Source organism: Neopelma chrysocephalum, unplaced genomic scaffold (assembly GCF_003984885.1).
Source record: "Neopelma chrysocephalum unplaced genomic scaffold, ASM398488v2 Primary Assembly neopelma1_252, whole genome shotgun sequence".
Taxonomy (NCBI): Eukaryota; Metazoa; Chordata; class Aves; order Passeriformes; family Pipridae; genus Neopelma; species Neopelma chrysocephalum.
The window spans coordinates 2,438,081-2,464,018 of NW_020897914.1; the positions used below are offsets into that span (position 1 = coordinate 2,438,081).

The following is a 25,938-nucleotide window of genomic DNA, read 5'->3' on the forward strand; positions in this document are numbered from 1 at the left end:
AAGACACTTAGCTGTTTGGGGGAGGACTTAAAACCTACTTTTATGTCACATATGGAGCCTCCTTGTCTCCCAAGTACAAAACACCCCCAAAGCATTGCTGTACTCCTGGCACCCTGGAGTAAGCCCCGTTAGGTTACATGTTGTGTTTATGCTTGCAACTCGTGTCTGCAGCATCCTGTGCCCTCACAGAGAGTTTTCATACTTGAATCTGGCTCCAGGTACTCAAGGAGGTCAAACCTGGGTGCTGGGGTAGAGGGAGTGACGTGGGAGTAATCCTCCTGCAGATGGGCAGCCCCGTGCTAGCGTGAATAACTGAGGAGGAGGGAGTGTAGGAATAACCCACCTTTCTTGTGTGGAAAATGCAGCAGCTTTGTGAAGAGAATTCATATTGCTGGGTCAACGAAACAGAGTGCAAAAACATAACAGGTTTATTTTCAATTCAAGCTCAAACATAGTATCATTTGGGTCATGCTAATGCTCACTGACATCTGAATCAATTGTGAAAATGTTGCTCCATCTTAGGACATGCATTTGTGGTGGGATTCACTAGAAGCCCCCCTTTCCTTGTGCATGGTTTTTTTTTTTACAGGAGTACAGCACCAAATAGTTTTTACATGATAATAATGTCACTCAGCTTGCTATCCCACAGAACCCCATCAGTTTTTAGTTGCAATGTTGCGTAGACAGATTGGAGTAAGGAGTGATTGTTCTCCATTTTACTGTAGTTTTAGTTATGGAAACACCTGTATGCTTGAGATATAATTGCAGCAGAAAAAGTGTTTACAATACTGTAATATAAAAAGGTAAAAATGATTGTATTGTATATACAATTGTATTATTGTATATTGTAAATAGTTATTGTATTTAAGAGTCAATGTAAAAAGCAATTTTGCAGTATCACTTATATCTGTAAGACAATGAAGTGCACAAGGAAACTTCACGTTGTATCTTCTTCCTAACACTTCTCTCTCTCCTTGGATACACAACTTGACTAAAGATATATGGAAACTCAGTTTAAATATCCTGAAGTTCCTTGTGCCCAATGTTGCTGCTCAAAACCAGGGTGCACTTTCTTCATCGGGCCCCATAACTAGGTGAATTCTTCTTGGAGTAGCCCTTGTAAGACTTTTCTTATGGTCCATAACTTGGAAACCAGTAGTCACTCTTGGCAAAAGAATGACCTATGGCCAGACAGTCAGTTGTTTGCTTCAAGATATTTGTCTGGACAGTATTACTGAAATATAGGTGAGCTTTTTATCTCATGTCTTCCACTGCTGCTCCCTTCTTAACGGGATTTTCTGTTTCTTTGACCGTCTTCGAGCCCGTGGTCTTGCAAGAGCCTGCAAGTGTTGTCCTGCCATTTGTTGAAAGAACAGATTTTGCTGAGAGAATGAGTGATCTCCTAAAGCTGTGTTGGCCTGGGGCACGTTGGGAAGGTTGGTTCATGCAGGTGAGTGAAAGAACAAGGAGTATTACTGGGTCTCAACTTGGTATTTGAGGACGTGTGAGTAAAAGCTGTGGTTGGCGTTCTCGTGCACCATCACAAACACCTCTCTGCACCCCGAGGTGTTGCAGGTTCCCTCCCAGCAGCCTCTGTTGTGGGTGAGAGGGTCAGTGTTCTCAGCCTGAACCAGCACCTTGGCTATGCCGTGCATTTTGAGTTTGAACTGGACGTTGCGGTTGGCGGGCAGCAGGCCCGACAGCGGCTCCAGGATTTCGTAGTCTTCCATCCACTTGCTGTAGCTCTGGGGGAAGGCCGGCCACTTCACCTCCGTGTTCAGGCACGTGATGAGGTAGTTGAAGATGTAGTCATAGTTACCGGGATCCGACCTCTTCTTGGAGTAGATTTTCAGCACGAAGTTCCCGGCGTGCGGGAGGTGGACCTTGAGCTCGATCTGGTTCCCGCGGCGGATTTGCATGATGTGTCGCCTGCCCATGTCCTCGGCGAGGCCGCTGCCGTCGGCGTGCAGCGAGCTCAGCACGCTGATGTCCTTGCCCAGGGTGAAGGTGAGGGAGCAGCGCCCGTCGTTGGTGTGGATGGTGGGCTCGCGGTGGGAGGGCCGCAGGAAGCCCTGGCGCTCCGAGAACCAGCTGGGTCCCACGGGCTGGTGCAGGTCCTTCGGGAAGCGCGCGGCCTCGTCCACGGACTCGCACTCCACCACGTACTCCAACACGCAGCTGTACACACCGTCCGAAGCCTCAGCTTTGGAGGGCTTGGCGAAGATCTCCAGCTTGTGCCTCCCTGTCTCCTGTGGGTAGATATCCAGCTTCATTCCGTGTTTTTTCAAAGTCATTAAACCGTGTTCGTCTGTTCCCTTCAGCTTAAACGTAAATAACGTGCCAGAGCGGCAATCCACGGATACAGAGGCTTTTCCATTTACTAGGAAATAAAAAAAAAAGAGTGCATAGGAGTGTCAGTACAATTTTTGCATGTACACCCTGTTCGGGGAAGGCTAATCTGTCCAAATAAATCGCTGCTTCTCTAACAGTAGAACAAGGAGCTGTAATTGGCAGGTCATAGCTTGGACCTGTGGCCCTCAAAAAGGAGTGGCCTTTGTTTTGGAGATGTGTATTTATCCTATTCTGAGGTCCACTGAAATGGAGCTGTGGTCCAATAGAACATGAAAGCCTGTGTGAAATATAACTGAAACTGCCATCAGGCCAGGCTGGATGGGGCTTGGAGCAACCTAATCCAGTGGAATATGTCCCTGCCTAGGGCAGGGGGTTGGAATGAGATGATCTTTAAGGTTTCTTCCAACCCAAACCATTCTGGGATTCTGTAATTTTATTATCAGCCCATGTGCTCGTGAAGGGCTTGATTAGAGGTGATTAGACCCAAGTGCTAGTCCAGTAGCTGCTCCCAGGAGCTTCAAAGTCCAGTCTGTAGGTATGAGATACTCTACCTCCCTGTGAGCCTGTTCCCAAACAGCTTGAAGACTTCATTAGGTCCTAAAATGTTGTTGACTCTGTTGTTGACAGAGTTTTAACTCTGTGTTCTCAGCACTCATAAATTAGCCATCTAGTTAAATTCCTGCAGCTTTTGGAAAATCTGAGGGACGTGATCTTGAATGTGGGCCCTGGTGTTCGGTGGTAGTACCTGAGTGGTTTTATGCTAAAAGAGCTGCTGGACTCGGGGTGCTCAGCATTCCTGCAGAAGTGCACAGCAGTGTGTGTTGGTTGTGGGATGAGTGAGGGAAGCTGCTCCACAGCTGCTGTTCCATGGGGTATTACCTGTTTGGATGATGGGTGTCTCTGGGTGCGAGGCCAGCAGGCCCATCATGTAGAAGTTGCTGTTGTGCAGCATGTTGTTCTCAAACTCCTTCAGCGTCAGGGTGGGTTTCAGGAGCTGCCAGTTACTGTTATCTGGGAAGTGATTGTTAATGAACAGAGCCGGGTGAGTCAGAAAGTAAAACTCATTGTACCTGGAAAAGAGGGAACAAATTAAAGGAATATGAGTAATTGTAAGAACTGAATTCTTCCCCCGCAGTGGTGGTGGGCTCGGCAGGAGGACGTTGGAGTGCTCTGAGCTGCTTGACAGACTGAGATCGCTGGGTTTGAAATCCGCCAGGCAGAGAAGAAACCTGAGCTTTGGTCTTCCATTTCTGGGGCAAATGCTGAGCTTTGGGATGAAACCCAGGTATTTGCACTTTCCCCCTCCTGAAGAAAGAGGGAGGCCCTGGGTGTTGATTGAAATGGATTCACAAAAACTGTGAATCAAGTGCCACGGAGAATTGCAAAAATCTGAACGTGTGATAAGAAGAACCAGTGGCCCTTTAGCAGTTTGTGGCTTGCTGCTCAGGCTGCTGCCTTTCTACAGGTCATGCTCTATCCCCTGTATAGGCAGCCCTAGTACCTTGTCAGGGCTTTGGGTCTTCCTGTGGCATCTAAAGTTTGTCCCTCTTTGGTTTGCCAAACCCATCAGATTTCTTTGTGCCCCTGTGGTGGGTTTATGTATTAACCTAGAGAGTGGTTCTTTACCTGCGGGTGAACTTGGTGAAGCAATCATCAACAGAACCACTTCCCCAGGTGCTGTCCAGCAAATGCCACCTTCCTTCAATGTAGACAGCGTTCCAGGCGTGGTCAGAGTTCCCTGTGAAGGTCTGCCCTATCTTGTACCCGTATCCCTTGGCGTGTCCCGACAGCTTCTTGCACTGGACCCCTGCAATACTGAGAGGGAATGATAAGATGCAGCAGATTTGTTTTACACCTGTCAGGTGCTTCTGTGGAAGGAAAAAAGGTGATGATGCCTGAGATGTTGGGTAGGGCTGTTTGGGCTCTTTGTTCTTGCAGCCTTTGCACATGGACTCAGAAGGATGGTGCTGCTGGAGGAACCGCCTTTTCCCTCCCAGTTTTTGCATGTTCCCTCTCTTTTTGCCTGATGCGCCATCAATTCAGCACTGTTAGAGGATGACAAAGATAAAGTGGGCTTAATTGCTCTCTGTCTTGTTACTCAGTGGAATCCCTTTGATGCTGTCCACAATTAGCCCATGTAATTATAAATTAAAAGTGCAGTCTGTTCCTCTCCCTGTGACGGGGGGCCTGGTGTTTGACACCAGCTAAGGTATCTCAGACCTCACGGGACTGTGGATGCTGATTTAGTTTCCTGAAAGAGTGAGCTTGTGCTTGCCCAGGGTAGAAGTGATTAAATAGTCTCTTTCTAAAAACATGATGAATACCTGCGTGGATGTGTAAATAAGATTTAAATAAGCACTGTGTTAATAAGCTCTCCGCTGATGATAGCAATGGATTCTAACATTGGCATCTTGTTTCAGCATTAATCTAAAATTGCTTCACTTGGAGGATTGTCTTTTGTGTAGGACAGCATTGACATTTTTCTTCCTCATTGAAAAGTGTGCTAAATGGAACAACTACCTTAAGTAATAAACTGTGCAGGCTTCTGGAGCAAGATTGTCTGCATACCGTGGGTTTAGCTCAGGAGAAAAGTGATATTTATGGGGAAGATAATTAGCATGGCTGTTAAGAAGTTGAGGTCTGCTAACAGATACTGGCTGGCAATTGGCAGTGCAGTGCTGCTTGTAGGAAGGACTGTTTTTTCCATGGAGAGGATGCTGGTTTCGAGGGAAGGTGGGCACCTCAGCAAAGGAGAGGAGGGAGCAGCAACAGTGGGGCACTGCCTGTTACGTGGGTACCCAGAACAAATGTGGCCAGGCTGCAGGGAATGCCACGGAGAACCCTGGTGCTACAGGGGGTCTGGAAAGCCCTTGCCAGCCCACAGTCCCCTGTGAGCCAAATTCTATCGTGGAGCTGGGCAGAAAATCTGGAGCGACTCCACTGACAAGACTGGTGAGAGCTTGGATTTGCATGATGTAACTGAGACCAGGCGCTGGCCTGGGAACTTTAGGGAAGATTTGATCCTGGGAGTTTCAAGGAGCTAAGCACCAAGTTCCCACTAATTTCATGGGGATTGGTGTCTAATCCTTCTAGGCTCCTCTAGACATTCTTGTTAGCTGGGATATTCAGAGGGAACATTAAGGGACAGGTTCTGCCATTGGCTCTCACTGTGCTCTCAATTACAGTGAACTTTGGCAAGAAGAGTTTGTGCTTGGATGTGTTCAAAGTTCCCAGAAGAAAGGCTGGAGCATTTAGACAGCGACCTCTCTAGTAATAGGCAAAAATCCAGGCTTAAACATCCTTTAAAAAAGCAGTTCTGTAGTGGTGAAAAGGGTGATCCTGTATAAATGAGTTTATACAGATAAATTAAGCAGGCAGAGAGAAGAGATGGGGAAGGTCTCTAGAGCTTGTGGACGTGGCAGTGTGATGGTGGAAGATGGCCTAAACACGAACTGGACTGGAAGAACTGACTTAAGAAACATTTGGCAACATTTGCTTGGTGCAGCAATGAGGTTAAACACAAAGTTGCTTTTCTGCTTCAAAAAGAGTAGAGATACCTGTAGCAAGATCCAGACTAATCCCCAGGATTCAATGGCACCTCGTTCCCTTTGATTTTAGGTTGACTTTCATAATTTCCTCTAAGAAAGGAGCAAATCTGGCTTCTCCAGAGGGAGAGAATGGTTTATGTTTGTGGTAGGTAGGTGTATGTCTCTGTACCTGAAAAGAGGGAAAGGTTCTGACTGTAGGAAACAGGAGAGGCCAGAGGCTGTGAAACCTGCATTATTTGCAGGCTGGTTCTGAAGAAGGAGCAGCTCAGTGGGCTGATCCACTGTAGGCAGTGCAGCCAGCTTTGCTCACAGAGGTGCTGCTGGAACCTCTCCTGGGAAAGTAATTGTTGTGCCTTCATCACTAATCCTGGTGAGCGAGTCTCTCCCTAAATCCAGGCTGCTGGGTTTGCCCTAAATTGAATTTGTGAATTTACACTCCCTGACTCACTCGGCCGTGCTACCTCCTCAGGTTTGCTTGTCAGATGAGAAGCCAGTTCTTGATAAGTGCTGCTGAAATATTGGTCAGGAGCCCATGTTTGCATTCATTGCAATCACATCTGATATTTGGAAAGTGATGTTTCATGGACAGCTTCCCACTGTCTGTGCCCACCTTTCCTCTGTGACAGGAGTCTCAGCTAATAGGAAGAAGTCTGGCTGCCAAAGCTGTGCTCAGAGGTGACAGAGTTGTGTCTGCAACAGGAATTGTTCCCTCTGGCACTGGGACAAGTAAGGCTCAATCAGTGTCAGACATTGACTTTGACAGGACCTTTGGGGGGACTCCTGGTGACTGGCAAATTGGGTTGTTTGTTCAAGTTCCCTCACAGGAGCTAGGTAGAAAAGGCATGATAAAACACCTTTTTTCCCCAAAAAACTTGGCTCTGAAAAACCTCTCTGTAATGTAACTGCTCTTTGCCTCTTCTCTTTCTGCCTAAACTCAGTGTAAGACTTGAAGAGAGCACAGGAAGAAGGGATGAGGAGATGCCTGTGCAAGAAAGGGGTGTTGTCTTTGGGTAGAATTTTTCAGGAAAGGAGCTAAACATTTAGCTAAATGAGAACAGTATTTGACAACATAATGGGCTGGTTGACTGGGAGGTTTCCTGAATCACATAGTGACTAATCAATCTGGAACTGAGGAATTATGAGTAAATCAACAGCACCTTTAAATAGTCAAAAATATCCTTGGCAAGATTAGTGCTTTTAATGAACTAAACATATGCTTTTTAATGAACAGATGCAAATTTCCTCCCCCCTCAACTGTTAATAACTGTTCCATAAGATGCAGCTATAAATTCATATGTCACCATCCTATTTCTTTATGTTACTCTTTAGAAAGCAAGTTCCAATATCATAGAATGGTTTGGGTTGGAAGGGACCAAATACATGTCATGGGATATGTTGTTGGTTGGAAGCACTCTCCACTTCAGTATGTTGGGTTTCTTTAAACCTCTCTTTTCCCTGTAGATTTTTTTGGTGAAAACCTTCCCAAAACTTTTGGGGTGGTGTGGAAAGTCAATTGTTACTTACACATGTGATTAATAACTGGTCTTTGATTTTTCCAAGGAAATCTTGTACATGGAAGGTGCTCCCTGGGAGACCCACCTCGCAAGCCACCCTCTTAGGATTGCTGTAGGAAGTCCCTTCCAATCTCATGTCCCTGAGTCATCAGGTCCAGTTTTCTCTTGGACAACACTTCTGCATAAGGCTGGTCCCCAAACTCACCAGGCACCTTCCTTGCTTTCACTACTCGTCCAAGGCAAACTCCTGGGAGAGGAGAGGTGCTGGGAGAGGAGAGGTGCTGGGAGAGGAGAGGTGCTGGGAGAGGAGAGGTGCTGGGAGAGGAGAGGTGCTGGGAGAGGAGAGGTGCTGGGAGAGGAGAGGTGCTGGGAGAGGAGAGGTGTTGCTCCTTGCTGTGGCGTTTGAGGGTTGCCTTGTGCAACAGCCGTCTCCTTTCCTTATTGGATTGATGTGAGGGAGAAGGGATTTGGGCTGCATCCATCTGCAAGGCCCCTGTGCTCCCTGCCAAGGAAGGGGCTGCCTCTTGTGTGATTTGTGATTGTAAAGTTCTATTGTGAGGGAAATTTATGGGACTAATCCCCAGTGAAGTCCATGAGGTTTTGTAGGCAGGAGAATGGCTTTTAGTCATTAAATGCCAGGGTAGCTGTAAAATGGGAAGTGCATTATTTCCCTCAGTGGTGATGCACCTTGAGACTGGCCTCAGAAAACAGCGTGAGTGTCCCTGTGGTGCTTCTGGAAGGGACAGAGATCTCCAGAGGGTTTTGGGAAAGCTCCTTCTGGGGGTGTGCAATACCTCTTCTACGGGAGCACGTCGCAGACAGCGCTCCTTGTTCAAGTCTTGCTCTGCTTTTAACCTTCACATCCAGATACTCCAAGGAAAATCCTAGTTCTTCTAATCAAATTAGCTCCGTGTTTTCATCTGCCATTATGTTAATGCAATGCGAAGCTCAGCAGATGGCACCAAGTAAATTATGCTGGGGAGGGGAGTGGAGGGAGTGGAGGAGGGAGCAAAATTGACCTTTCTAGGACTTGCTGTTTTTCCACAGCATGGCTTGAAAGCTGAAGCTCCATGTCCTGCTTAAAGTCACATCAGTCAATGCAAAGGCAGACAGGATAGGCACGGAGATGACAGGGAATGTTAACTCTCCCTGGCACTGAATGTTTCTGAAGTTAATTTACCTGCACATTTGCTCGAAGAGCTCGGCATAGCCCTCGCAAATGCTCTTCCCCATCTGAAGCACGTCCTCGGCCTTGCTCGACAGCTGGCTTTTGTTGTGGTAGCCCACGACGTCGTATTCTGCGGGAGGGAACACAGGCAAAAGTTCATCCCCAGGCTCGAGGCGGTGGGATCGATGGGCAGCGGGAGCAGGGCTCGGGTTGCTTTTCGTCTCCGTGAGCACGAGCGGAGAGAAGGGAGAGAAGGAGCTGTGGCACGTGCTGGGGACAGTGCTGGGGGCACAGGGAGGGCTCTGCCCCTCGTCACCCTGTGCTCTGAGCCTGGGCTGGGGTTCAGCACTTGAATCCAAATGGGAGGAAAACTCTGATTTTTTATTTATTTTTGGGAGGGGGAAGCAGGCATCCCCAGGGGTTGCCCTCATGTGGAGGATCTACAGTCTCAAGAGTTCCCAGTAAAAACTAGAGCTCTCTGCATTTGAAGGAATCAGACTGGTGTTACCTCAAAGGAAACCACTGAGCTTTTTGCACTCTTTACGTGCAATTTGTATTAAAAATACCTAGAAAGCAGCTTGTTGGGAAATACCTGAAGTGATTTGTTGCAAGTGAGTCATAAAATTTGAGAGTGGCTTGGGTTGGAAGGGACCTTAAAGCCCATCTCATTCCAACCCCCTGCCGTGGGCAGGGACACCTTCCACTAGACTGGGTTGCTCCAAGCCCCGTCCAACCTGGTCATATTAATACCTGGAAGCATAAGAAGTCTTGATTTGTTGGAATGAATGCAGAAAAGCAGCACAGCAGGGCTCCCTCAGACAGAGCTTGAGGAACCGGTCTGGGAAGGTTAATTCAATGCCCACCAACCTTGGCCGTGTCCACAACCTCTTTCTTAAAATACAGATGTATTTTTCTGACAAAGCTCTCAGAAATGCTGCATCAGCTGCTTCAGCCTCCCCTCAGTGCTGGGGCAGGGGAAGGAAAGCTGGCAGCAGGCTCTGTGCCCGTGTGTGTGCTCTGATGAAATGCTGCCACTGCTTGTCTTTTATCCGAGGGGCTCGGCCGGTGCCTCCCCAGTGTCGGCTCTGAGGCGCTGGGGCAGGCTGGCTGTTCCACCAGGGCTGTTCCCTGGCCTCCAGCAAAGCCATGGAGCACTCTGAGGGGTGTGCAGAGCTGGCTGGCTGCACCCAGCTCTGTAGTTATGGCAGAAATGGCAGCTAAAATAATGGTCAGTGCTACTGCTGCACGGGCATAGCAGCCCATCATGGGACTGAGTTGGGTGGGAAGAGGTGCCCAGGGAGCAGTGCTCTCACTGAAAATCCATCCAGGAAAGGAGTTCATATTGTCAGTGCTCTTCCAGGATAGATAACGTTGCATGATGAGAAAACTTCAGGATATATATCCCTGAGGTTAAATACCTCCAGAAAGGCTTCCTTCCACCCACCACATGGAACTAGCCCACAGATACAAACTTCCAGCAACAGCCTTATTTTCCATTGAAGATCTCGGCCTACCTATGTGGTGGCATATCCACATCCATATGGCTCGGACCTTTTCCAGCTCAGTGCGGGCTTGTTTAAGCAGGGCTTTCACAAGGTCCTCCACGCTGCTCTTGACGTTCACCTGTGTGAGGAGGAAGCACTGCATGGCCATGGGGAAGAAATCTCTGTGGTAGATCTCCTGCCCTCCCCACTCCCTTGTTCCTCTGAAACCAGTGAGACCCCAACTGCCAGAGACTCCTCTGCCTCCCTTTTCCTTAACAATAGAACTACAGTTCTAGGTCCATGTATTTTTGGTTATAGTTCCCTCCTAGTGCGGGATCTCTCTGCTAATGTTTGCAGTGAAATGGTTTTTCACTTGTTTGGGAGATTTTGAGGCCATTTCCCCATAGCTCAGCCTATGCTGGTGTCAGCTCTGGGAGCCAGGTTTCATGGAACATCCCCAGAGGGGAACTGGGAGGAGGACAGAGGCAAAAGCAAGACTTACTTTTAATGCGTAGTCATCCAGCTTCTTAAATTGCTGCAGATCTACTGGCATGGATTTCAAAGAGGATTTGTCCCATGGATACACTGGGAAGAAACGAGTTGTCATTGTTTTGGGAAGGGAGGGTGTGTTTTTCCTGGCTGTATGGTCGAAGAAGGGGACAGAGCTCAGGGAGGAATCCATCAGTGGGTGCTTAGGGAGCAGAGGACACGAGGGCACCCGCAGGAGGTCCCTGCCAGCTGCGTGGAAAGCAGGAGCCATCCTGTCTGGTCTGCTAGAATTGGGGCAGTGCTGGAGTGGGAGCTGCCTCTGTGACTTTGGCATTGTATAACAGCTTAGGAAATCCCAGGATATCATATGGAGGGGCAGGAGGTACAGTGGAGAACTAGCAGGGAAAAATCTGTGCTGTGCAAACCCTGGAAAAAACTTGATTTCTTAAAAAGCACATAAAGATCTGGATTTGCCCAGGAGTTTTGCATGGGAAAGGGCCATGATTCTGCAGGAATTCAAGCCCATGAGGAATGTCACACTGGGAGCAGTTGGTCTGAAACAACTGTGCTTCACCCTCTGTCTGTGTCTTTGCAGACTTCAGGCCCCTGGTTCTCCTCAGTGCGAACAAAGGGTTAATAACTTGCCCTAATTAATGAGATAACTGATTTTTTAACAGTCTTGGAATGAGCTGACAGTGCTGTCTCCCATCAGTGAGCCTGAACCTCAGCCCTCCCTGCTCTGCTGGCTGGTGAGAGGAGAACTGAGTGCTACAGCCATCTCTCCCCTGTCCTGTGCTGTCAGAGCCATTCAGGATTGACACACTCCTCTAGCTCTCTCCATAGGATTGTTATTTCTCTGGAAAAAAGGATTTAAGAGATCCTGAAGTGCAAACACTCTTGTGTGACTCCTGAGTGCTGGGAGAGGTGAATGAACAGTGCAGTGGAGCTGCTGTTTGCCTGGAGCAGTGGATTGCCTTGGGCTGGGGTTGGGCACAGCTGGTCACTTCAGCTTTATTTGTGACCCTGCTTAGGCCAGGGGGACCCCCCTCTGCCTGCTCAGCAAGTGCTGGGAGCAGGATGCACGAGAGGCTCCAAGAGCCTCTTGTCCCACTTGAGAAGCCAGCAGTGCCTCTGGAATCTGTATTCATCCCCTGCTCCCCCTCTAGCTCCCCAAAGTCTCTGGCCCAGGCTCCAGCCTGCTGTAGGGATGGCCAGAAGGTCTATTCCTGACTTGCAAAGGTGTGTTGTTAAGGTGAGCCCTGCTCTTCTGGGAAACCTCTGCCCCAGGGAGGGGTTTTGAGGACATCCCACATCCCAGTTCCAGTGCTGCCTGCCAGGTGGGATGCAGGCACAGGGATGTGCATGGGTGGCCTGTATGCCAAAATCAGTGTTTCTGTATCAGGCTTGTTTGTTTATCTGTGTTTTCCCTGAAAAGGGGCTGTTACACTGACCCAAAGAGAAAGGAAGCAGATTTACACGTTTAAAGGTTCCCCCTCTATACAGCTTTGAAAATTACTTCTTGTGTTTTGGGAAGGGGATTTTGTTTTTTTTTTTTTTTAAATCTGGTTGTCAGGTTTGTCTTTGCCAGGTTCTGGAGGCACAGCTCCATGCAGGAGCAGGATGTGCAGTTAGTCTGGATTGTGCCTCTGCTGAGTAGCCTTCCCTGGCTGTGGAGCGTTGGGAAGGGCTTGGGAACAGTGTGATGTTCCCAAAGCCACCCCCATCAGCCATCCCGACGGGCAGGGGGTTGGGAAGCTGAACGCCGCTTGTGGTAAAAGAGTTACCGTGCAGGTCTTTTGCTCCCGGTGGCCGCGGGGCCTCGTTTCCCTGGAAACCTGCAAAGCAGAGAAGGGAGAGTGAGGTGGGAAGTTGTTGGCGGGGCAGAAAAGAGAAGCATAAATAGGTGGTTCTGGGGAGCAGGACTGGGTGGAAAAAGCTGGAATTGAGGCTCTTCTTTGCCCGTTCCCTTGCATTCCGACGTGGATGTCAGCACCCTGCGGAGTGCGCTCCGGGTCCCCTCCCTGCCGTCCCACCGAGGCCACATTCCCCGGCAGTCAGGCATCTCCTGTTCTAGCCCGAGGGCTGGGGATGTCAAACCCCTGCCCACCACGGCCAAACCCCCCAGGCGTGCAGGGGGGGAGAGCTGAGCTCCAGAGCTGTCAGGTTATAACCCCACTGAGAGCTCTGCGGCAGCTGGAGGGTTTCTGAGGGACCCCATGGCCCCCAGATTGTCAGCACCTGCCTTGTGCCAGGGCTGGAGGAGGAGGAGACACCCCCCCCAGGAGCAGGAGGATTTTGCTCCTCAAGCCGCAGGCATGGGCAGGAGCCAGCGGCATCTGCCTGTCAGGGAGAGCGGGGTTGGCGTCCTCTCAGGAGCCTCCCGATGGGCAGGAGGAGCCTGCGTCCTCCTGGGAGCAGCTTCCCGCGTGAGGGATGGTTTGGAGACGTGCTGTGGCAGAGCAGAGCCTCACCTTTGTTGTTGTGTCCTCTCAGGCCAGGAAGCCGCTGGGAACCTGCAACAAGCCGGCAGGATCAGTGGGATGAGCACAGCCCTGCCCCGGCTGCAGGGGCACAGCGTCCCCTCCGGCTTCTCAGGGAGGGAAGGAAGGATGCTCTCAGCCTCTGCCAGGGCTTAAAGCCAGGGAATGTACCTTTTTCCAAGGAGAGTATCCTGATGGGTTTGAGGGGGGTATCTTCAGAATGAATCTCCACTGTCACTTGGGTTCCTGGAAGAGATGATGATAAACTCCCTAAGAAGTGGAAAACTAACCAGGATATGGAGGAGAAGGGCAGGATTGCCTGCTGAGGCAGCTCTTAACTTCAGACAAAGCAGCAGCTCTGGTGATTGCAAAGGTTTATCACCATATTAAAGAGCTCTTGATGGAGCTGTGGAAAGCAGAGAATCGATGTCTTTCATTGATTTTTCTTGGAATTAAACAGAAAAAGGCTTGGAGCGATGAAAATGGTTTGACTTGTGATACTAAAATGTCTGGCAAAGGCCTGTAAGAGGCACTGTCCTGGCAGAGCCAGGTCGAGTTGTGCCATGATGCTCCAGAACAACCTCCTGTGGAAACTGGAGTCTGGTCTTTAAAGTTCCAGAGAGAGAAATACAAGGAAAAAAGTTAAGGAGTGTCTTATAAGAACTACATCAATTTTTTGACAGAGACTGCATTTTTTGGGCAGGTACTTCAGGAGGTTTTGCAGCTCTTGAGGTTGCCTAGAGGAGCACGATGTGCTCCTGGGCTCCTGTTTCAGATCAGACAGAGGTTACTTGGGAGGCTGAAGGTCAAGATGTTAATGCACCTTGGGGCTGCCATCCACTGATACTGCCTACAGTTTTATCAGGAATGTCATAACATTTGGGGTTTTTCTTGAAAGTCAGCTCTTGGAACTGACTAATTAGGTGGGAATCTGCACTTCCGTCAAAGAATAAGTTTTTCCATAGCATTTAACTTTAGAAAAGTGAAGTTCCTCCTGGGATTATGCAGAGAGGTTTGATGGCCTTTAAGCTCCAAAAGCAGAAGGTAAGAAAAGCTGTAAAACCCCTAAGCACTAGAGCTTGACCCCAGTTCTGGGGTGGTGCAGGTAGCAGGGTGTCAGGATCACAGCTGGCTGGTGTGTTTTGTCAGTTAATTCAAAGATAAGTGAAGTTATTTCTCAAATCTCCTGCAAATGGTTTGATTTCCTTAAGGTTTTTTATATTTTCAGGGGTCATTTTCTATTTCTTATGATTATTTTACAGCTTTGGGGTTTTGTGGGTTTTCTCACCAACTTCAGTTGGTGTCTCAGTTTTTGCCCATACATTAAAATTCCTACTTTTCAAGAAACAAACTTGCCATTGAAGAATGGCTTCTCCCAGTGAGTTTAAAAGTCATTTAACAAATGACAAATGTAATTCCACTGGAATTTTTCCAAGTTCTACATCCTTTGCTTTAAAAACTATTGGTATGAAATGGTCACTGATGGATGTTTTGTTTTTATTATTCCTGATCAAGACATCCTCATAAAGAGTCATAGAATCATGGGATGGTTTGGATCAGAAGGGACCTTAAAGCTCCTCTTATTCCAGGCTCCTGCTGAGAACAGGGAACCTTTCACTAGACCAGGTTGCTCAAAGAAACACTTGTTCTTCTCGTGCTGTGTGGCCAGACAAGTCTTTGGCCAGCAAGTGCTTTGTGGGTGCAGCTGGCCCAGGTTGGGGTTTTTTCTCCCTTTTGGGGTATTCTGAGGTTATTTTATTAGAGAAAGAACTTGTTGGCAGCTCACTGGGGGTCTGCTGTGTCTCTTGGGTCACGACTTACCTTTGTCAGAGCCCGAGGTGATGGGTTTTGTCTTGGGTTTTGTCTGCTCCCAGGGCTCCCCAGAGACACGCCAGCCTGGTTGCACGAAGGAAAATATCTCAGTGCCTCGGGGAGAGCAGAGGTGCCTGGCATGGAGGGGGTTAAATCCGTGCCCCTCAGCAGCAAAGTAAGTAACGACCCCAAAAACTCAACCCTGTCCTCCAGCTTCAAACCCCAATTGCTCACGGCCCAGGGGTGCCTGACCCCACTGCAGGGGGATGTGCCAGCCCAGGCTGCTGCTCAGCCTGGGTCAGGAGCTTGGGCCACGGGTGTTTGAAGGGGTGGGTGGGAGGAAAGGGCAGTGCTGGGGGCTTGGAGGTGAAGTGTTGGTGTGGTTTTCAGCGTCATCCTCATCTTCATCTGTCCCCTCTGGGAGCCCCTGGCTGTCTCTGCAATGCTGGCTGGCCCGGGAATCCTTGGAGCAGAGGGAGGTGTGGGAAGCACCTGGTGTGCCCGGGGCAGCACAGATCTGCTCCCCGGGCTGTGCTGACGGCAGCAAATGCCAGGTGACACTGAGCCCTCACTCCCACACCGCTCCCCTGCTCCAGCCTGGCCAGAGGCAGGGTGCATGTTGGCCAGGGTGATCCCTTGCTCCTTTCCAAAGCGTTGTGGGATCACCATCCCACCAGCCAGCAGAGACCAGCACGAGGAACCTGGATTTCACAGCTTGTCCAGGTACCTCTCGTGCTGTGTGGCTGTGACAAGGGTCAGCCCCAGAGTGATGGGATCTTGTGGAGTGGGGCCACAGCCCCTTTGCCTCAGTGGGGTTGGGGATATATGACACCCTGGCAGCATCAGGGGTGTCAGAGGCTTCATCAGGACACTAATGTGGCTGATTGAAGGGGAATTCATTAACCCCTGCGATGCCAGAGGAGCCAGAGCTCCTCTGGTGTCTGAATTCCTCAGCAATCCTCACAGGGGTTTAAACAGTGCCTGAGGTAGAGTTGCGAGGGAAGGATTCCCACGTGCACACTAAATACTCCTACCATTAATTCAGAGTGGGAAATGATCAATAAATACCATCCTCTCATGTAGGAGGCTCTGACTCTGCTCTGCAGCTCTGGTTGCAGACCCTCTTGAGCATGATGGACGGAGAGAGTGCAGAATATTTATCTGCTTCCCAGAGCGGAGGCTTTTGTTACCTGGTTTGTAGAAACCCTCAAAGTACTGCCTTGCCATGAAATACTGCTTGTTCCCAGACTGTGAGCACCCTCCAGCCACCACTGATTTCAGAGGGACTTGGGTCAGGGCTCCTGCTGAGCATTCTGCTGGGAGCAGCCGTGGCTTTTGCACGCTGCTACTGTGTGGCCTGGGAAAGCAAAGCTCCTCCTTGGTGTAGCTAAAATCTACTGTCTGGTACCATGAGAATTAAATGTCTTGCTCTACCTTTGCCCACGACTTTTTCTGCTAAACACCATGTTAGGCTTAGACTACCAGGAAAGCAGGTGGGATGGTCTGACCCCTTCCCTGGGAACTGCTCTATCCCCTTGCACTGCAGTGCTGGGTCATGTTCCTCCTGAACTGTTTCAGGGCAGGGGATTGGGAATTGGCAGGGGAACATTCAGGACTAGCAGTCACATTGTTCCTGGATAGGAATCACACCTGCCTTGTGCTCAGTCTCTGAGTAAGGGAGATGAAGAAAGGACTGGTGGATAGATGGTTGAGACCCCAAAGTTTCCTCACCTTCCATATCCCAGACCCTGCCTAAGCTGTGTGAGTGCTGGGGAAGTCTCTGGAAGCTCTGTCTGCAACCTGAGTGATTTGGGGCACTGAATTTCCCTGCCATCAGCTGGCTGTGAAACGTAAGAGCTCCGTGCACCTGTAACACGAGCGAGCTCCGTGGCAGGACAGTCCCTGCAGACGGGTGTGCGGGGCCTTGGCAGTGCCACCACGTCCCTCCTGCCCACGGGGCAGAGGAGAGCACGGAGGGGGCACTTCCCATGGCACGTGGGAAGCCCTCTGTGTGCCTCCACTGAAGCCCCCCGGAAAGGGATGGGTTGGTTGAAGCACATTTGTGCCCCAGAGGCACAGCTGGGTGCTGAGGGCTTTGGGCTGTGTGCTGGGGTCGGTTTATCAGTAGAGAGGGACAGTCACATACCGTTAAGGTCTCTCCTCTGAGGTGGCTGTGATCTGCTGTTTCCATTGCCATCATCCTCCCGACCTGTAAGATATAAACAGGAGACTGGCAGGGTGTCCTCCTGGAGCGAGGTGCTGGCACTGCCTGGAGCCAAGCACCCCAAACCCTCTTATGTAACCCATCAACCCAGCTGAACTCAGGTGTCATCGGGATCCACCTCCCCTGTCTCATCTGCTGCATTGGGTGCAGTTCTTGTTGCTAAATACTGAGAGGCAGAAAGTGCAATAGTCCAGATCTAAGTCACTTTGATGGGCAGGTGCTGGGTGCTGTGTTAGATGAAACATGAACACAACTTTTGTGATAACTTTGTCTATCCTTGTTAGCCTGGGACTGGTTGCCTGAAAATCCAGCTTCTCCCCAAGGTTTTAGAGCAGGAATATTCCTTCTCCTCCCTTTACTTCTGCAGGGAGGGTCCCCTTACAGTTGCAGAGCACAGCCGTAGCTTTTTGGAAGACCCGCTGCAGGATAGGAGCTGGGCCAGGGACGCTGTCCCAAGCTGCAGCTATAAATGGCTCAGGACAGTGATCGAGACAAAGCCCGGGCACACTGCAAACAAAACAGTTTTACCCCGTGCTCCGGTGCAGTAGGTACCGGGCGGGGTGAAACGGCCGAGCCCTCTCCCTGCTCCCCTCGCACAGCCGGGAGAGCCCGTGGAGGCACCTCGGGGCCACCGCAGGGCACAGCAAGGTGCAAACACGGTCCTCGGATTAGTGCCTGTGCGCGTCCCCTGCTCCTCCTGCACCCCGGGAGCCGGACCGAGCCCCGGGCACTGCACGGGCAGGGCTCTGCCGCGCTGGGCTTCTGCCGAAACAGCTGCACGTTTGGGGCTTTGCAGCATGTCTGCAAAGAAGAGAAAGAGGGGGGGAAGCCCAAACCCCGCTACAGAGCTGCTGCTTCTCTTTGCCGTCTGCGCCTGCAGCCCTCCCCGCCTCGCCCCCCGCAGGTGGGACGTTACCTGCGCCTCGGCCGCCTCCCTTCTGCCCCTCTCGCTGCCCCTTCTCCTTGCTCGCCGCCTCCTCAGGGCGCACAATGAGCAGCAGGTTGATGGTTACTGCACTGGGGTCTGTCTTAAAGTCCATGGTACCCATCAGTGCATGGCCGGGGGGCTCCCGCCGAGCTGCCGCTGCAGCGAGGGGCCGGCTTTGCTTCCCAGCCTTGGAAAGGCGAGCGCGCTCCCGCCCAGCCGCAGCCCCGGCCCTGCCAGCTGCACCATCGGGGCTCTGCCAAAGCCGACCCTAATGAAGAGGTTACAAGTCACCTTTGAAAGGAAATCGCAGGAGGGATCCGTTTCCTAAAGCAGAGGAAGGAGCTGCGTTTTGGGCGGGGGGGTCTGGTTTCAGAGCGTGCCCCCGGCTCCCTCCCCTCGCTGCCCTTTTCGGCTTTAAGCACTTGTCTACACTCAAATCCCCCAGCACCGCTGTTCGCTGGGGGGGATTCGCTTCCCGGCGCTGGCACAAATCCTTAAAAGGCTTTCTCTTTGGATCCTGTCCCCCGGCAGAACTCAAAGGATGCTTAGGAGAGTAAATAATAACAATAACTGCGGCAGGAGGGCAGCGATGGGGCCAAGGGGCTGGATGGAGAGCAGGCACGAGCCTGTGCAGCAGGGAGGATCAGTCTTTGCAGGGCTGGCCGGTGTGCAAAGGGACAGCAGTGATGGGAATTGCAGGGTGTAATCCTAACTGTCCCAAAGGATCCAAAGCCCCAGCTCCCTTCTGCCTCATCAGCCCTTGAGCCCGGCTCTCTGGGGTAGCTGGAGACGGCTGATCAAAAAGGAAAGCCCTGCAAATCCCTGGCTTTCTAGTAACTGTCCCAGCCTCCAGGAGAGGGGACATGAAGGGTTACAGTGCAGGTTAGCAACTGGGCTCAGCTGGTCCCTGCAGGTCGCAGCAGGGGCTGGCAGGGACAGGCTTGTCTAATTTTACCCCTGGCCCCTGTCCCGGCCGTGCTGCCAAACCCCCGCTGGCTTGGCCGGGGGTCCCGGGGGAGCGACAGCACCTGTGGGCTGAAGGGCTCTCTGGCAGCTTTGGGAAGGGCTGCAGGAGGCACCCACTGGCAGAGAGGGGGTTCGGGAGCTTGGCATGGGCGGGCTGCTTTTTGTGGGTGTTGCTTTTCAGGCAGGAGTGAGAGAGCAGTGGGCTCTTCTGGCTGCGCGTGGGGAAAGTTGTTGTCCTGGATCCACAGGCAGGAGCTGGTACTACTACCTGGTGTTATGTTACTATGTTTGGAGGCACGGGTTTTCCCCGTGGATCTCCATATAAATCCTGTTCCCTCCCCATCTCCTGCCCCTGTGCTGTTCCTGAGCCCCTTCCAAAGCAGGGACAGCTGATACGCCCCCGTGCTCGCCTGCAAATCCAGCCCTGGGCAGCTCCTCAGCATATCCAGAAATAGAGTGCGTGGCCACGGGGAGCCTTCCTCCACCCAGCTCTGCTGGTGCATCTTTGCACCATCCTGCACCCTCTGTGCCCCCCTGGATGGTGCCACAGCATCCCTGCCAGGAGGGGAGTGTCAGGAATGGGATGTGTGTGTAACCCCAATAACACGGCGAGAGTTCTGTGTCGGGATGGATGATAATGTTGTTGTTAGTCCAGGTAGTCGTTTTGTTTTTAGTTTGGTCACTGGAGTGGTTTCAGGTTCAGGGGTTCCTAGTTCAGCTCTGGCCATGAGGAGCTGGCTGGAGGTGGTTAAACCTGGTGAGGAGAAGGAGGGCCAGATGCATGCTGAGCTGTGCTGGGCTCCGCCAGGCAGACTTTCCAAGCCATCTGGGGCTTGCCCGTCTCCAGGTCCCCAAGATTTATGGCTGGAGTGACTTTCTAATCACACTTTTGCCATCTGCCTGTTGGCCTTTAGCACTCCCCTCTCACCTGTCACTGAGCTCTGCAGCTCCTGCCTGTTCCTGCCCAGCACGGAGCACCCTTTCCTCCCCAGCCACTCATCTGGGGTGCAGCCCTTGGCCCTGTGGTCCCTTCTCCCTCATGTCCCAGGTGGGACAGTCTGATCTCCTGAACTACTCATTGGCATGGCTGAATCCTAAATCTGGCCTCACCTCAGCCCTGCACCAAATTCTGCTCTAACCCTCTTCACTCTGCTCCTGCCTCCCATCTACAGGGATTTCCCTGTGTGTCCTGGCCTCACTCCTCCAGATCTGCTCTTGCCCTCATTCCTCTCCAGCTCCAGAGAGGTGGTGGCTCAGTGACAACACGAAGGAAAAAAGTCTGTCTGGAGATGTTGGTAAAAGCAGGTTTTCAGGGGTGCAGCCCCGGCCATGCTGAGATCAGTGTGGATGCTCTGGTGGCACCAGCTGAGGTTGAGCTGATGTGTTCCTTCCCTGGCAGCTCTGAGCTGCAGCCTCCACAGCCCAGCACGTGGCGGTCACTGCTCTGGGGGCTGCTGGCACTTTCCTTCCTGCCAGGCTGTAAAATTCAGCAGAGCCTCGTTTTATCTCTCTTCCTGGTGAGCTGGGTGCTCCTGGCCCGGCTGCCCATGGGCTGAGCTCTGCTGCCTTCCCGTGCCGGCCTCACCTGCACCCAGCCACGTGTTCCCAGCACACTGACAGCACCTGAAAGGAGCTTCTGCTTTCCTAGAAATGCCAGTCCTCAGGGAGAAGGTGGTAGGTTTTTGAAGGCTCTTCTGCATTTTCTTTTCGTCTCTTTTATCCTCTGTTTTTAACTTGAGAGAGGAAAGGGAATATTTCTGATGGTGTTTTTCTGTGCATGCCGTGAAGAAGACACAGGCTGTGCTCGAGGTGGGTGCTGCTGCCTCCCCTACAGCAGGGAGTCCTCCTGCTCCAAGAAGTTTCCATGGCCATGAATTTCCAATGCACAGGAACCTCCTTGCTGGCCTGAGGTAAGGCAATGACCAGCAACATCTTTCCATGGGCCAGGATATTTTTGAAGGTAAAATATTTGCATTTTGAGAAGGAAAAGGAGAAAGCCTGTTAATGCCATGTTGATTTTCAAATAAACGCAGCTCGTTGGACTTCCTGCAGGATTTTAAATGTTCACCTAAATCCCAGGAAGGTCAATTAATGGCTGGAGAACAAGAGCTGCTATCCCAGTGCCATGATTACATGTATTTAGCACATGGCTGGCATTTCTCCAGGGGTGATGGAGGGGGAGAGAGAGACAGTATGAATGTAGAGCAAGAATTAGGTTATTTGGATCCCGCTGGGTGGAAAGGGAAATTGCAGGCTGTGTTCCTGGGAAAGGGTTTTAACTCTTGTGCAGGTGTTTTGCCTTTGCAACAGTCCGTAAAGGCTGCAGGTTGCAGAAGGTGTGGTGGGAAGATATCCTGCCTCCACTGTGCCAAAGAGGAGCTGCTGGACAGCTTAGTCCTGCCAGGGCTGAGGTTGAGGGTGTCCAAGTGCTTTTCCAAGGCTGTTGTAGATACCAGCATGGGAAAAAAGTGCTAGGGCTGCCCTTCTCAGTGCATGTTCTCCTCACCTGCTCTAGCTGTCCACCTCGGGGTATGGTTATATCCCAGTGCTGTGGGGTCTTCCCACTGCCTGGAGAGGAAGCCTGGGCACATAACTCCATTGGAGGCAACACCAAAGTCAGGTTAAGATGAACCCCTGTCAATGTACTTTGGTACTGACATCCTTGATGACCCTTTTGGGTCATCATTACTCATTGCTTAGAAACCTTTGCCTTTCATTTGGCGCTTGTGGCTTCTTGGGTTGTGAGGAAGAGTATCCCTGTTTCTCCCAGCCGCGCTGTCCATGAAGGAGTTAGCAGTGTCACCTCTGAGCTGGAGAGGCTTCGTGCAGGGGCTGTTCCCTGTTGCTGCTCCTCCTCTTCTGAGCCCTTCTCCAGGGCCAGTCGTGCTGCTGCAGGTGCAGGTGTGCCAGTGGCTCCTGTGCTGTTCTCCCTGCCCTTCCTGTCCAGGCCCCATCCCAGCTTTAGCCTGGCATTGTTCACCATCCAGGAGGTGGGTATTTTACCAGTACTGTCCACCCAGACCCCCAAGATGTGTCTTCTCCTCAGAACTGCTCATTCAGAGCCCATTATCATGTGTGGATATATTTGTAGTCTGGGGGTTGTTTTGTTTTTTCTCAGACATTACTTTGCACTTGCAGACATTGAATCTCAGCTCCTTGCAAGTTAACTTTGGAATGCTGGGACGCATCCATGGTGGGTAACACATTACAATTGCACTCTGGTGAGTTTTAATCTGCTCTCGTGGCCTCCCTGCCCTTTCTTCCTCTCTCCAGCAGAGCTGCAAGACGCTGCCCTTATTTTCCTCCTGGCGTTTTCCATCCCCAGACTGCTCAGACTGTTCACTCTGCAGTTCTGCTGTGTCAGCAGCTCTGCTTTATGATTTAAGACGGCAGCAGAACTTTCCACTGAACTATAAGCCCATGTATCCAGTTTCCTGGTATCCACACAACTGGGAAGCTAACTGATGGCCGGGATAGCCCTGCTGGAGAGGTCAAGGATGTGTTCAGATGACAGGGAGACAATGAGGGATCGGCACAAAACCGAATCGAATGGTGCGACCCCCAGGGAGAGACTTGGCTTTGAAGGTGAGTTCCACCTCCTGTGGGGAAATAACTGTCCTCAGGTGGGCAGCCTCTGGCAGAAGGTACTGCATCCCAGGTGGGATTGCTGGGGATAAAAGCCAAGCCCAATTGGCCCCTGGCTTGTAATACAGCACAGCACTCCTTCCATGAGGGAGCCTGGGGACGCCCTGCCTGCACAGAGGTGCTGGAAGCATCTGTATGAGGAGTACAGAGCAGGGTGAGAGTGGAGTGTGGCTCAGGGAGAGTGTCACAGCTCTGTGCTCAGAGAGAGCACTGCAAACATTTCTGCAGGTTTCTCCCACTTTCCCTTTTTTCAGTGACAAGTGACATTGCTGTGATGGCCACTGTTCTTTGTTCCTGAAGAACAAGCTGGAGATTCGGCAGATGCTTTGCTAAGGTTTCTTAAAAACAGAAAAGACCAACGTGGCAGAGACCTGCAGGAGTGGCTGTGTGTCCTCAGCCACCTCGAGTCACACTCTGGCAGGGAGCTCCTCCTTCCCTGGCAGCTGGATGGGGCTCTGCTGGGCAGGGTGCCTCTGTCCCAGCACTTGGGCTGCTGGAGGGAGGGAGGGAGGGAGGGGGCTGATGACAGGATATTGGCCACCAAAGGCTGCCAGGCTCTCCAGAGCTGTCCTGCCTTGTCTGTCTGGTTGACCTTCAGCCCTGCTGCTTGGCTTGGGTTTGCTGCTGGCCTTGCTGGATGAGGATCCTGGCTGGGCTGCACACGGTCATTAGACATCAATTTGTGGGTAGTCTTCAAATAACTCATCCTTTGAAGGCAATGGGGACCGGTGCGACCCTGCAGAGGATTTAGGGATCCTTTTTCAAGGTGTCCTGGTAACCCAAATTATCCATTAGCTGTGCCCTTGGGCGATGTGTTTTATGATCAACCACTTACCATAAAACTGCCCTGGGACATGTGGGTGATGTACGACACCAAGTGCATCTGAGATGGGCAGCCTGGTTATAAATGGGTGGGGAGACACAGGTGAAGGAATGAGGGGGGAGTGGAAAATATGCTCTAACTGCTTACACCAGCATTAAATATGAAAGGGGTCTCTCCCCCAGAGCAGACTGGCTTTCTCCACATACCCCTCCTCCGAAATTCTGGCTCTTGTATTGTGCAAGACTGGGGGAGATTGTAGAGCTTTTCTTTCTGAGAGTCCCTCAGAATACCCAGGCAGGTTTATTTTTTCCCTGGAAGTCTATTTCTGGTTTACTCAGGAGGGAGCCTTGCCCCTTCTAATTAAACAAGTGGCATGGCACTTCCTGGGAGATGCAGAAAGTGCTATTTTTTTGCATTTTATCAACATCTCTCTGCTGCAGAGATGAGCAAAGCCCTTCTTGGTGACCCAATAGACAAAGCAGTTATCTCCTCTGCCCAGCCAACCTGGTATTCTCCGATACAATGACAAAGGTAAATGGAAAGCAAGTTTGGAAAAAAAACCTGGAGCTCAGTGTGAGTTGTGGTGTTTGAAGGAAAGTGGACATGATAGGAATCAACCTTTCTGGGGAGACTGAACCTCCAAACCTTCCTTCCTGAGATGCCATAAGAGCAGAGCTGTTGTGCCTTGGGAACTTTGCCTGCAGGTGGACATGCTCCCTGGTTGTGTTTACCTGGAGCCAGAGCTAAAGGACTGGAATGGTCATTTGGAGGCAAGTTCTCACTGGGGTTATCTCTTCCTAACCCAAGGTACCAGCATGCTGTGGAAGGAGTTGGGTGTTCTCATGGTGGTGGTCCTGGACATGTGAGCTACTGGATGAGCTGAGGACACAATGGTGGCAATGGAAGCAAGTTTGCCCATGACTTGGAGAAGCTGTAGAGTTGCCTCAAAGACAAGAGAAGCCTCTTGTCTTTGAGAAGTTCTATCCGTATTTGCTGCTGTGTCAGGAGCAAAGGCTGCACCTTCTGGCAGTGGGAGAAGCCCAAAACACCAAATCATTTCTGCATCGGCCAAACCTGCCAAAACCTCCTTTGCCAGGTACCAATACCTTCCATAAAACCCTGCCAAAGTACCTTTGCCAGGTATTTTGCCACCAGCTGGGAAGAGCCGCTTGGCTGGTTCCCCAGGTCGAAGGCCCCAGGCGTTTGATGTGCTGCTCCCCCAGCAGCCTGGGAGTGCTTTGAGAGGAGCCAGACCTCCTCTCAGTTCCCATTGCCCTTCCAAAGGGCAGTGGGAGATGAACCTGACAGCCTGTCACTCCGACATGGACACTGCACCTGGCTGGGATGAGCATCCCGGGGTTGCCATGGAGATGCCTGATGGGAATCTCTAACTTTTCAGAGTCCTGACAGGATGCAAACATTATCAGCCTTAAGACCTAAGCAATGTTAACAGCGCTGAAATAAATCCCTTCTGCTCCAGGAGGCCAAAAAGCAGTCAGGGAAGACTCTTCCCCTCAGGAAGGAATGAACTCACCTGTGGAGCTGGGCTGGTTGTCTTGTCCAGTCACTGCTCCCATCTCCACGTGAGCTGTTGGAAATAGGAGAAAACATTGTTAGACTCTTTCCTGCAGCAGCTGACCAAAAATCAACCATTATGCTTTTTGCTCTGTGTGCACAGTCCCAGGAACTGGGACCAAAGGGCCCTGTGGGTCTGTGAGATGCACAGTGCTTTGTTTGGAGAAGGAGATCACTGTTTTGATAGAGAAATGGGAAAAAAAGAGAAGGAAAGCACAGACAGCAGCACAGCACATCGGCCTCACTACCAGAGCCAGGCCCAAAGGGTTAAAACAGCCCAGAAAGCCTTAGGGGATCCCTCAGGATGCTCCCGAGCAGACTCCAGTAATGAATTTTCACTCCTGTATTTTCATTATCATTGTCCCATTGTCCCCCTTAGCTCTGCAGCACATTATTCCTGTCATTGAGGCAGCTGCAAGGACAGTGCTGCTCCCTCAGCTTTCCTCTTGGAAATGTGATGGGCTGAGCCTCAGGGCAGGAGTGTGCATGGGCTGTTACCCCAGGAATGATGCTCTGCTTTGCCTCTCTCTCCTGCCAGCTCCTTCAGATTGCCCAGAGAGTCCCAGGTTTGCCACAGTGCTCAGCAGAGCTTGGCATTTTGTTCTTTGGGAGATGAGCTGGAGGTACCATCCACCCCCCTTCCCTGCTCATCCAGCCAAGCTCACATATTGTGATTAAAGACAGGGATAGACCTGCTTGCATTTGGTGCAGCTGAACTGGGCGGGAAGGAGCATCAGCTACCTCACTGCTAATAAGAATAGTCTTTGTTTTTATTTTTTTTCTTTCCAGAAATATTTTATAACTTCATGGCACAGGTTGCCCAGTGAGATCAATGCCCCATCCCTGAAAGTGTTCAAGGCTGAGTGGGATGGGGCTTGGAGCAACCTGGTCTCATGTAAGGTGTCGCTGCTCATGGCAACCCAAACCATT

The 25,938-nt window shown here is 51.1% G+C and overlaps 1 protein-coding gene across 2 annotated transcripts in view; it reads right to left on the reverse strand.

The window, feature by feature from the left end:
* Positions 1-403: 403 nt before the first annotated feature.
* Positions 404-25,938, reverse strand: part of KY (kyphoscoliosis peptidase) — a 28,144-nt gene continuing 2,609 nt past the window's right edge. Inside the window, exons 3-14 of one of the 2 annotated variants that reach the window (XM_027703841.1) lie at positions 24,968-25,021; positions 16,994-17,056; positions 14,857-14,931; positions 13,207-13,281; positions 13,027-13,068; positions 12,340-12,390; positions 10,569-10,651; positions 10,097-10,205; positions 8,595-8,712; positions 3,979-4,167; positions 3,232-3,422; positions 404-2,380 (exon numbers count right to left, since the gene is read on the reverse strand). In XM_027703841.1, coding sequence (XP_027559642.1) covers positions 1,473-2,380; positions 3,232-3,422; positions 3,979-4,167; positions 8,595-8,712; positions 10,097-10,205; positions 10,569-10,651; positions 12,340-12,390; positions 13,027-13,068; positions 13,207-13,281; positions 14,857-14,931; positions 16,994-17,056; positions 24,968-25,010 — 1,947 coding nt within the window. In that variant the 5' untranslated portion in view covers positions 25,011-25,021 and the 3' untranslated portion in view covers positions 404-1,472. Of the gene's footprint in view, positions 2,381-3,231; positions 3,423-3,978; positions 4,168-8,594; positions 8,713-10,096; positions 10,206-10,568; positions 10,652-12,339; positions 12,391-13,026; positions 13,069-13,206; positions 13,282-14,856; positions 14,932-16,993; positions 17,057-17,987; positions 18,198-24,967; positions 25,022-25,938 lie in introns of those variants that run through there. The other variant, XM_027703840.1, reaches the window with a different exon arrangement.